This window comes from Schistocerca gregaria, chromosome 2, assembly GCF_023897955.1.
Source record: "Schistocerca gregaria isolate iqSchGreg1 chromosome 2, iqSchGreg1.2, whole genome shotgun sequence".
NCBI lineage: Eukaryota > Metazoa > Arthropoda > Insecta > Orthoptera > Acrididae > Schistocerca > Schistocerca gregaria.
In genome coordinates, this window is record NC_064921.1 from 121,994,735 (window position 1) to 122,007,520 (window position 12,786).

At 41.4% G+C, this 12,786-nt stretch overlaps 1 protein-coding gene across 1 annotated transcript in view; it reads right to left on the reverse strand.

Annotated features, from left to right (window-relative positions):
* LOC126336485 (dynein axonemal heavy chain 7) overlaps window positions 1-12,786 on the reverse strand; it is a 978,012-nt gene that overhangs the window by 547,214 nt on the left and 418,012 nt on the right. The window contains exon 20 of the mRNA XM_050000228.1: window positions 12,027-12,257. Coding sequence (XP_049856185.1) covers window positions 12,027-12,257 — 231 coding nt within the window. The remainder of the gene's footprint in view (window positions 1-12,026; window positions 12,258-12,786) is intronic.

Consider the following 12,786-nt stretch of genomic DNA (forward strand, 5'->3'; position numbering starts at 1 on the left):
GAACTGTTGTGCGATCAATAGCTTGCACCATGTCTCCTGAAACACTATCTGTGGAATGAAGGGGGCTTGACACATTTGCCACAACTGGCACTGAGACCATTTTGTGGGTGAGGCAATGAGTGAAGCAGCACAGGCAGCACAATTCTGGTTCTGCCACCTTTGTGACTTCCAAGATTGCCTGGTTGAGCCTCTACTGGACATGAAGGACATGCACTAGAAACAGGAGCGGACATATTTTTCCTGTGGCTGATCACATTTGGAGCGGGCGGTGCAGTGGGTCACTGTCACCCATGAATCTCCTGGTGGCTACAAGATTTCCAATTGTCTGTCACTGCACAGTGGCTTTGGAAGGTCAGTAAGCTACTTTTAGTTTGTTGCTTTGGTGTCGGGACCACTGGGCATTCAGATAGATCGATTTGCTCCCTGCTGTGAGCTTGATAATTATGACTGGTTTTGTTTCTGCATGTGTTTGCATCTTGCTGCTGCTATACAGACTTGGTTCAGCCTCCTGTTGTTGTTCCCTGTTCCTCCTATATCTGGCCAGGCAATTTGAGGGGTGTGTCACTCATATGAAAACATAATAGCTTCAATTGGTAACTGCCATGAGAGTTGTAATTTGATTGTGTGTTCTAAATTATTGGGATTTTGGACTGTTTGGGGTTATGTAAATTTTGTATTCATGTTCAGTGTGTCATTATTTGTGACATTTAAAATATTTCTTTTGTCTGGTAGGTTAAATTGCCATGACACTTTCTATAATTATTGGGCGCCTATAAGCTTATGCACCTTACAGGGTCAAATATTGTTGCATGTATTCTGAAATATGTTTTCTGTGCCACGTGACAGTTAATTATTTACCATTTCCAGCTCATGGCATGACTTGAAGCTCAAGCTCAGCTGGCTGCTTAACTTCTTTACAATCAAGTGTAAGTGGGGGTGGTTGCCTTGGCCAGCTATCTTTTAGCAACTTATCAAAACAGTTTTGTCTATGCTGCCAGCATGTAGCCTAATCTGATGACTTGAGTTTTTACTTGTTTTACTTAAAGTTACTTCTCTGTTCATCAGGCTATAATTGTATGTTGTGTCTTGGTGCATGTACCCACTGGTTACTTAGAAGAGGAGGCATGTGATGAGCAGCATATCGCGGCCTGACCTAAGTAATTTTGAGGCCGTTTGTCCAGACCACATTGCCCAATGTGTAGTGGTTTCTTATCAAGCAACTTCAATCGTTTCTCTTTCCTTTTAATGAACTCCTTTTTGGTAAACCTGCATTTTTGTTGTATTTTAGTAACTGATATTAGTAACTGTTCTCAAATTGTTTTATCTAATTGGATGATTTTGTCCTAATATGTCAAGATCCTGTTGACCTAATAGGTCAAGTTACTTTTCCTGAGCATTTTTTACAAAAATTTTGATAACACATGTCCAGACCTTATTTTGCCTGGCCCTTCCACTTCCAGACAACATTACACCAGTAGTGCATACCACCGCAACCATATGTGACATAAAAAGCATGCAGCACTGTAAATCAGCATGAAGGAATAAAATCCCAGTGCCATGCTGTGTCGATGTGTGGCTCAATGGCGGGCCAATGGTCAGGCTGCTGCACTGTGTGGTGGTGGTTGTTCCTCCTCCATAAATTCTTCGAGGATGGCAAGTACTGCAGGTCAAACACCGATCTGGTCCTTCTGTGTTAACTCACAAGCTGAGCAGTAAGAATGGGAGTTCTTGAGTCCAGGTGATGATGTGACACATCAAGGTCACTTTCAGTGTCCAATAGAGCCTCTGCATCAAGCCTTTAGGTGCTGGTGATAGCTCGTCTTTCAATGTAGCCACATTCCTCACACTCATGTGACCTATGTATTCAGGCACTTTCAAACTGTAAGGAAGGGGGCCCACAATGACCACATGGATGTGTGCGAAGCAGCAGGTTGCATCATGGAAGTCACCCACGGGTGCATGGGTCTAAGAAACAAGATACATACAATGAAGTTATTATAGTTTTACAGCTCTGGCTTTGAGCCATCAGCAGACTGAGTGAGATGGCTTGGCCTTTTCTAGAACCAGCACTCTGGTCAGTCAGTCAGTTGGTCGCTAAGAGAGTGGTATCAGACACATGACAAACCAGGGCAGCAGAAATCTGACCTAAGCTCTCGCCCACTAACTGGGGAGAGGAGACAGGCCCACAGATGCACTAAACTACAACAGATAAAAATACTAAATTAACAAATTGTTAAACACAAGGATGAAGAATTACTAATGTGGAACAAACCAATTCCACTTAAAGAAGTGAGAGTTATGCTTCTACATTAGCCTGCACAAACAGTGTCTTTTCACATCAGCAATGGCTTTGAATTAAAGCTACAAGAAACTGGGAACTCAACCACAATTCAGGCAATTAATGTAGTCTCCAGAACATCAATAATGTCCATCAAATTCAAAGTAGAATATTTGGCTTATAAGGGCACAGTGATTTGTCTAACAATCATGATTATAAAGCATTTTGACTATCACATATTATCCTGCTCTGGATCAATGGCTGTTGTAACTGGTGGATTACCAGTACTGTTTTTCTGGGGGAATGCTGGGAGATGCATACCCCTAAACGTTTTCATCGACAAAGTAATTCTTTTACGATGTTGGGAACTTGGAAGGTTACCAAAGATTTATTTCACAGACGTAAATTTTTTATTTCATTTTTTCGTGTTGATAATTGCAATACGTACGATACCAGTGGAGTTTTTGGTGGGAAAAGCAATGTCATTCACTGTTTCAAGCATTTTGAAGCTGCAGCAACCATTCTCAACAACTGAATCACAGGCAGCCAGTTCAGGAGTATTTGATGGAGAAGAAAATTCCGGTATCCCTTCCTTTCTCTTCAGAATGTACTGAAATGTGTTCCTATATCAACAAGTGAATGTGAACCTGGGTTTTCCCAAGTGACTATGATCGTCTCGCCAGCAAGAGCTCCATTTCATCTTTCCACAGTCAGCAATCTGATCTTCATAAAGTTGGCTGGTCCTCCACTGTTGTTGTTCCAGCCCATGGACTATGTACACTCTTGGTTCATGAAAGGCAGACATCTTGCTACTGATAGCAAGAGTAAAGTAAGAAGGCATGAAGACTACAGCAGCCATGAACTAAAGTCAGTTTGGAAACTGTTGTAATGCTATTAATGTAAGTTACACTGTAGTTTTATAGTTAAATAAATTTTCACTTCTATTAAAAATTGGGTCAGTTGAAGATCAGGATGTCACCCATCATCTGTGCCATTTCGGGAGCCAAACAAGGTTACATAAGATTTTTGTAGTGTAGTTTCTATTGTGGTTCATGATAGGTGTGGATGGTTTTTGTTGTATTGTATCTTTTAGTGGTGTTTTATAGGTTGAAATATGTGTTTGGTAATATTTCCTTGTATTGTTTTGTATGTCAGAGAGTTGATTAGACTCACCTGTTTCATTTGCGGTGTATTATAGGTCAATTGAAGTGTATGATACGATTTTCTTTTGTTGTTCAAAGGTTGATGGGAATCGTATGCTTCATTTGAGAAGATGTAAACTGAAGTGTTCGATACCACATTCTCTTGTATGTTTGGGTGTTTTCCGGTATTGCCTGCTTCATTTGAGCTATAAAGTCAACTGAAGAGTCCAACACAATTTTTTTGTATGACGTCATGGCTAAAAGCAGACGGGTGTATCCCACACTTCACTTATAAGTAATTTTCACTGCATTATATCCAATGTCGGAGTACCATCAAACTTTTTTTTTTTTTTAGAAAAAAAAGCACTGTGCATTGCTGTGCCTCAACAAACGCTAGAACTCCACTAAAATTACAAAGCACAGCAGGACATTGTCCTTTACATGTAAACATGAAATTATCAGTTTAAATGTCTTAGCAGACTCAGAAACAGGAACTGGCCACATGCATTGCCGAGCAGTCCTGGATGGAAATCAGCACCAGAAGGTTGTCACTCCATCCAGTGGTGATACTGGCATCCAAATACCGCACATGCCAACACAGAGGCAGCGATCCCACTGAGCAAGGCTTGGTCCCTTTTCTCAGTTCTGCACACACCACTCACCACATACTCTCCAATTTCCTCTCCTTTTCACAGCGCAGCACCCCTTATATACCCCATAGCCTCAGTCGTTGCTGATGTACCACTTGTGCCCTCTCTCGGAGCTTCCTCATACCATCAAACAGCCAATTCTGCATGCTAGGAACATGAACCAACCTGCTAGCACTCTACTGAATCAAGTGCCATGGATCATTCTTGAAGAGGCAAAAGGGGATGATGATCACCATTTTTTGTATGTCTTCCAGCACCACAGGAATCTGCATTTACATCTTTGGGTGGTTGATCTTGCTGAATATATTTGAGCCCACCAACGCGTACCTAAAAATCCAGCAAGAGTGGCACCGGGTATCTACTGGCACCATCTTTGAACTCAGTGTGCAATAGTCCCCACATGGGCACTATGAATTGTTCTTTTTTTGGAACTAAATGTAACACAGAGGACCACAGACTGCCCAAGGATCAAATGGCTCTGAGCACTATGGGACTCAACTGCTGTGGTCATCAGTCCCCTAGAACTTAGAACTACGTAAACCTAACTAACCTAAGGACATCACACACATCCATGCCCGAGGCAGGATTCGAACCTGCGACCGTAGCAGTCGCACGGTTCCGGACTGCGCGCCTAGAACCACGAGACCACCACGGCCGGCGCCCAAGGATCGCACGGTGCCTTGCCGCAGCATGGCCTCACACTCTGCCTTTCATATTTCAGGCTAATCAGGTGTGAGGCAATGTGACAACATGAGGTGTAGGGTTTGGGTATGGTACTACAGTGGTGATATTTGACTTCCCTTGGTGTCCCAGACAGGTGAGGGAATTTCTCCACGGTGCCTGTTCACAGTCTGGAGCATGCCATGGGTTTTGCGATGAAGAACACTGCCTGCTGTTCTTGTCCCACTACCCTCAAGCTCGTTTTGGAGTCAATCGTGTGACTCATTGACTTGTGTGGTAAGTGTTGCCATCTGGGTGGCCAACTTCTGCACTGTATGGTGTAGGCCAGAGTCTAAGGCAGAAGTTGCTGAAGGTGTATGCTGCCATGGAGGTGTGGGTGTGGTGTCATAGGCTGCTGTGACCATGGTACTCGGCACCATTGCCAGCATGTTGTGTAACAATCAGCAAAGTTTCCAATGGCATCCAGCTGCATGTGTGTCTGCTTGGTTAATACCACTTTTACATGTTCGGTGTGGCTGCACACAGAGATAGTGTGTAACAGCGAGTCTGTGACCACGTCAGACTGTGGGAGGCTCCGCAGGTGGTACAGCAACTGAAAAGGTCTAAGACCCGCATTTGCAAATTGGTGCAACCGTCATTCTTTGGATACTGAAATCCATCAGATCACTCCCTCCATCAGACATTTATATGAGGACTGCATTGGTGGGGTGGTGATTATGTCCTGCTCTTCAGTTGCGTACTTTTGATCAAGCTGGCTCACGATGTGTCCAAATTTGATGAGATCAAAAGTGAAGTTGTTACTAAGGAAAACGGTTTCTAGTTGGGTAAACCACATATTGGTCATTGGGCCAAAAGCAGACCACACTAACAAACATGTGCCTGGCACTAGTCGTTGCCACAACGATGGCAGGTGGCATCTGTGTGGTGCTGTTTTGAGCATGCAAATTTTCATGAGCTGGTTCCACATGAGCCGGATCCATGTGTGCAGTTCATAAGTGTAGCTCATTCTCCAGGAGCTGACTGCACACTGACAGCTATTCTATTGCCTCCATAGTCATCAGAATGTGCTGGTTGGAGTGGCCGAGCAGTTCTAGGCACTACAGTCTGGAACCACGCGACCGCTATGGTCAGAGGTTCAAATCCTGCCTCGGGCATGGATGTGTTTGATGTACTTAGGTTAGTTAGGTTTAAGTAGTTCTAAGTTCTAGGGGACTGATGACCTCAGAAGTTAAGTCCCATAGTGCTCAGAGCCATTTTTCATCAGAATGCAATAGTTAATTTCTCACGCACAGAGGAAAACACACACTAAAGGTAATGCGACAAAAACATGAAGAATCACCCACAAAACAAGAATAAACATTCAGTGTTGAAATTGTGTGTGTGTGTGTGTGTGTGTGTGTGTGTGTGTGTGTGTGTGTGTGTGTATGTATGTGTGTGTGTGTGTGTGTGTGTGTAAGCACAGAAACATTGGATCTGCTTGCAGTTCCGCATCACTTCCACTGATCATGTGCTTCACCATGTGTTTAGCCTACAGATCATGTTGGGACCACCATTGAAGTGGAAAATGGATGTTTTTTACTGCATTCAAGTCCATCATGTGGTGAGCTGGCTTTTACTGCTGCACCCACACACTAAGTTCAGGGTTTGATCTCAGGTTATGGTAACTGATCAAACACATGATTACATAATAATTCATTTACTGAAACTGGTTGGTACACCAATTGCAGAGGTATTATCCTAAATGTTCACTTGCCACAGTCACGTGACTGTGGTAAAAAGCTTGATCCCTGGTGCTGGATAGTGCACATTCCGCAGTGATCAAGCACATAGTTTGGTCTTGTGGCTATGGTAAGACAGAGAACATGTGTCTGGCTAAATCTGTAAATTACATCTCATAACAAGGAATGACTGACTCCTTTTCCATTTTCACATACGCATCAGTTGGGAGTGCACATTGTGCTCAACCCACACAGTCCACAGTTAACAGAATCTGTGATTGGTGTAAATGTCCACAGGGTACAGAGGTCCAGGTCACACTGGTTTTTGCTTTTGTCTCTTGCAACTCCGTGGACACTGCACCATTGCCAAAGGGTGGTCTACTGTAAAAATCTGCACTTGCAGCCGAATACTGGTGTGCTGCTATTCATGCAATTCTGTGGTACAAGTGCCACAAATCCATTTAGTCACACAGTGCCGTAATGTTTTTGGTGACATAAGGTAATAATTGTACTGTTACAACTGTAGACAAACAGGCCCACAATCACCTACTTTTACTGATACCATGTTAAATATTACCAGTATTGCAGAACCTAATCGTATGTGGCTTTTTTTTCAATGTCTACACACCGGCAATGCATTTGTGTCTGGCATTCAAACAAGAACATGCTCCCATCCAGGTTATAACATGGAAACATTCTCTGGGACATTGAGGGAAAAATTTATTGCTAGACTAAGTTTGGAGGGAAAAAAAGGTGCACAAACCCATAAATCCCTCATGCCTGTTAGGGTGGGAAACTATTCCTATTGTGGCACAAAATGTTACTAATGAATCTGACAGAAAGACTAAAGAATGTAGTGTGGATTGCAACATTAAAACAAAATTGAATAATTGTTATGTACAGCTAGAACACTCCATAGTCACCAATTGCATCTTGCAAGTTACAAAGCCCTGATGGATGATTCAAAGATGTATCCAAAATACAATTTTAAAAAGTAGCACTTAGGAAATATACATCTATAAATAATGCCATCCTCAAATAGTGTATTTAAATGTTCTTCCCATAAAATTACAGCTCCAAACATGTCAGTATGAAACGTCTTTCTCATGGGCATGTCACAGAATAATCAGCATAACCATGACTCTCATTAAGTTATATGCTAATCTATTTTCTTCTTGGAGCACGTACATCGAAAAATCTCTATTCAAAATGAGAAATTAGTGATCTTCACACTTTTTTTATCTTACTACATTTAAAATTCAGTCCACACAAAACCATCTCTATAAATTCTGACTGAGTGAGGTAGCACACTGGACTCATATCTAGGAGGATGACAGCTCAAATCTGCAACTGGCCACCGTGGTTTTGGTTTTCTGTAATATGCTCCAGGCAAATCCAGGGATAGTTCCATTCAAAGGGCACAATTAATTTCCTTCCACATCCTCAACACAATATGAACTTATGCTTCATCTGTAATGGCCTCAATATTGACAAGACGTTAAACCATACTCTTTCTTCTTTCTACAGATTAAGTATAAGAGCAATATCACAAAATTATAAAACAAAAGTAGGTTTCTCCATGTTATCGATGTCTGCCATTGTCAGCTAGATGGCAGAAAAGCGAAAGAGTTACAACACAATCTTGTAGGTAAAAATGGGATAATGTACATGCAGGCAGCTGAGCATGTGCCACTTGTGTGGAAGCAGTCTGGACTCAGCAGTGACTAGCACCAATGGCAGTGAGATAGAAGTGTATAGGATCAAAGACAGATCCCTCTGACAGAGCAGTTGCAGCCAAACTGCAGGGCTACATGGCAAGTGTGGCCATTCCAGGCTGCACACCGGTGTGCTTTGGCACCCACAGCACATTAATAATGGTGGTGTGGCACTCTAAAATTGTCACCCAACACAGAGGACCAAACATGAATCAAAATTTTGTGGCATCCCTTCAGGCCAGACATGAGAGGACGTTGTTTATATTAAGTTAGCTGGTCACTGATCCTGAAAAACAGAGTTAGACATGAGTGACCTAGTCATCTGCTCTGTAGAAAACTATAAGAGAGGAGGGGGGAGGGGGGGGGGGGCATAAAGCTGTCTACTCTGAAAGAAGACTTGAACACAAGAGAGTGTTTCTGTGTTGGAAGGCTGGAAACAAAGAGAGAGACTATACTTTGCTTTGCCCTCCAAAATACAACCAGTAACCACAAATGATTCATTTCCCACATTTCCTATTGGTCACTAGCTTAGCCTGTTTAGCTGGTTTTATCAGCAAAGGAGGAAAGGGTAGCATGATGCTGATAGTCACAGGTTCTGTCAGGCAAATAAGAACTATGGGAACTTGCACTGGGGAAATGTTTGAAAGATGAGACTGTTTCAGTTGAAATAAAATGTAGTATAAAAACATTTTAATATGTTCAGACTGGTTAGCCATCTTGTCAAAGGGACCACAATTGACTGATCATAATACATTTTTATTTGATGAAGCGCAATAATTCAGTATCAGAATATAAACTGACTCAATATTCTGAAGAAACAGTAGTTTTCAGTGCAGCAATGGACCCTAAATAAAATAATTTTGTCTCAAAAAATGAACAATAGAGAGAAAGACAACCCTCATAAATGACATGTTCATCTGTTATTAAGTGACTGGAGCAGCTCAAGCATGCCACTCAGGAGAAGATGAAGGCCATGGTGATAGTCTCAGTGGTGATGTCTGCTATTGGCATCATCTCTGGTCAGCGCATGAAATGCTCCATTATAATTAGCAGAAACAGCTTGCCTTGGGAGAGAATAATGTCTACATGAGAATGTCTACATGTGAAATGGGACTACCTTTCCATTCCTATCTGAAATTCCTTCCTCATGTCAACATCCTCTGGACAGGTCAATTTAGCTCAAATTTTTAGCTTTCTGGACATTATGATATTATGTCCATACCCAGTTCCAGTAGTAAACTGCCCTTTAAAAATTAGTGTAAATGAGTTTACTATCTCAGGTTACCCCCCACCCCCCTCTCCGGTGAACCATAGACCTTGCCATTGGTGGGGAGGCTTGCGTGCCTCATCGATGCAGATGGCCGAACCATAGGTACAACCATAAGGAAGGGGTATCTGTTGAGAGGCCAGACAAACATGTGGTTCCTGAAGAGGGACAGCAGCCTTTTCAGTAGTTGCAGGGCAACAGGCTGGATGATTGACCGATCTGGCCTTGTAACACTAACCAAAACAGCCTAGCTGTGCTGGTACTGAGAACGGCTGAAAGCATGGGGAAACTACAGCCGTAATTTTTCCCGAGGGCATTCAGGTTTTCTATATGGTCAAATGATGATGGCGTCCTCTTGGGTAAAATGTTCTGTAGCTAAAACAGTACCCCATTCGGATCTCCAGGCGGGGACCACTCAAGAGGACGTGGTTATCAGGAGAAAGAAAACTGACGTTCTACAGATTGGAGGGTGGAATGTCTGACCCCTTAATCGGGCAGGTATGTTAGAAAATTTAAAAAGGGAAATGGATAGGTTAAAGTTAGATATAGTGGGAATTAGTGAAGTTCGGTGGCAGGAGGAACAAGACTTTTGGTCAGGTGAATACAGGGTTATAAATACAAAATCAAATAGGGGTAAAGGAGGAGTAGGTTTAATAATGAATCAAAAATAGGAGTGCGGGTAAGCTCCTACAAACAGCATAGTGAACGCATTATTGTGGCCAAGATAGACATGAAGCCCATGCTACTACAGTAGTACAAGTTTACATGCCAACTAGCTCTGCAGATGATGAAGAAATTGATTAAATGTATGATGACATAAAAGAAATTATTCAGGTAGTGAAGGGAGACGAAAATTTGATAGTCATGGGTGACTGGAATTCGAGAGTAGGAAAAGGGAGAGAATGAAACATAAGAGGTGAATATGGATTGAGGGTAATAAATGAAAGAGGAAGCCATGTGGTAGAATTTTGCACCGAGCATAACTTAATCATAGCTAACATTTGGTTCAAGAATCATAAAAGAAGGTTGTATACATGGAAGAATCCTGGAGATACGAGAAGGTATCAGATAGATTATATAATGGTAAGACAGAGATTTAGGAACCAGGTTTTAAATTGTAAGACATTTCCAGGAGCAGATGTGGACTCTGACCACAATCTATTGGTTATGAACTATAGATTAAAACTGAAGAAACTGCAGAAAGTTGGGAATTTGAGGAGCTGCAGAAAGTTGGGAATTTGAGGAGATGGGACCTGGATAAACTGAAAGAACCAGAGGTTGTAGAGAGCTTCAGGGAGAGCATTATGGAATGACTGACAAGAATGGGGGAAAGAAATACAGTAGAAGACCAATGGGTAGGTTTGAGAGATGAAATAGTGAAGGTACCAGAGGATCAAGTAGGTAAAAAAACGAGGGCTAATAGAAATCCTTGGGTAACAGAAGAGATATTGAATTTAATTGATGAAAGGAGAAAATATAAAAATGCAGTAAATGAAGCAGGCAAAAAGGAATACAAACGTCTCAAAAATGAGATCAACAGGAAGTGCAAAATAGCTAAGCAAGGATGGCTAGAGGACAAATGTAAGGATGTAGAGGCTTATCTCACTAGGGGTAAGATAGATAGTTCTTACAGGGAAATTTAATTTTCCTTTGGAGAAAAGAGAGCCACTGGCGTGAACATAGTTTGGACAAGAAGAGAATAGAAGTTTTCGAAATGTGGTGCTACAGAAGAATGCTGAAGATTAGATGGGTAGATCACATAACTAATGAGGAGGTATTGAATAGAATGGGGGAGAAGAGGAGTTTGTGGCACAACTTAACAAGAGGAAGGGACCGGCTGGTAGGGAATGTTCTGAGGCATCAAGGGATCACAAATTTAGCGTTGGAGGGCAGCGTGGAGGGTAAAAATCGTAGAGGGAGACCAAAGAGATGAATACACTAAGCAGATTCAGAAGGCTGTAGGTTGTAGCAAGTACTGGGAGTTGAAGAAGCTTGTAAAGCATAGGGTAGCATGAAGAGCTGCATCAAACCAGTCTCAGGACTGAAGACTACAACAACAACAACAACAACAACATCTCAGATTAAATTTGACCTTAATATGCTACCTGAGTTATATTAGCAGCTAAGGGAGTAAGCCATTTGTTAATAATCCAGCTTTGAAATTTTGTGGTATGAACTATGTGGTTATGTTGCACAACAACTTCTTTACATGTGTACAAAGTATGCCAGCACTTGCTCATGATATAAAAAATAGCACGCACACTCGACGGTTAAGATAATGTCACACCTCATGGTGAAATTGAGATGGGGCATCGTCATGCATAAAAATGGAAGCATTGGAATCTTGATGAAGTTGAGGAAACAACCAATTTTGTAGTAAGTTAAGGTGTGACATTCCTGTCACAGTTTTTTCCACAAAAAATAAAGATGCATGAACTTTGTCAAAAGCAATGGCACAAATTGCATTCAATTTTGATGATGAATTTAAAAAAGAAAGCAAGGAAAGTGCTCATATTTTAACATTACTCATGGTTATCTTTCTACGTTTTCTATGTATCTTACATTATTTACATACCTTTAGATTGTCAGGCAGTTCTGATCGTCCAGCATAACCTGGATTCATTGTTATAAATACAGCACAAGTTGGATCCAACTTTATTTCAGTTCCTTCAAAAACTAATGACACAACGCCTGCATTTACTGCCCTCTGTATTGTTAGTATCTGTTGGGCAACTACAGACAATACTTCAAGGTCAATTCGATTGAACTCATCAAAACATGACCATGCTCCACAAGAAGCTAGTCCCTGCAGAGATAATAATTCAGATTATTGAAGCCTGATAAACATCTGTCAAGAAAAGAAATGTCTAAATCAGAAGCAAACCAGAAGAAGAGCTGCATAATGAAGCACTTTTAAATGAAAATTATAACACCTATTTACAATGGATTTATGCTTGTTTGCACATGGAGGAATAGAGAAACATAAACAAAATAAATGATTTAATGTTTTTAAAATAACTACATTGTACAAAGTGCAATGCTGAAGTACAAGAATGTATTTTAATTTATTGATAAGAGGGTAATCATAAAATATAGTGTCAAAAGTGTTTAGGTGTGGGGCAGTAGGGTACTGCAGTCCTATGCAAATACAACATTTTTCACATTTGTAAGTAAAATTAGACATGTTGTAGATGGTAGATAAAAACATGATTGTTAATAGTAAAAGAATTTGGCTAACTATCATCATTCAGTACCCTCAATCCTCCCTCTGCAGCCCTCCTTCCAATCTTGCATTTCACAGGCTGTTATTTTGTACAGATGTCATATAAAAGCAC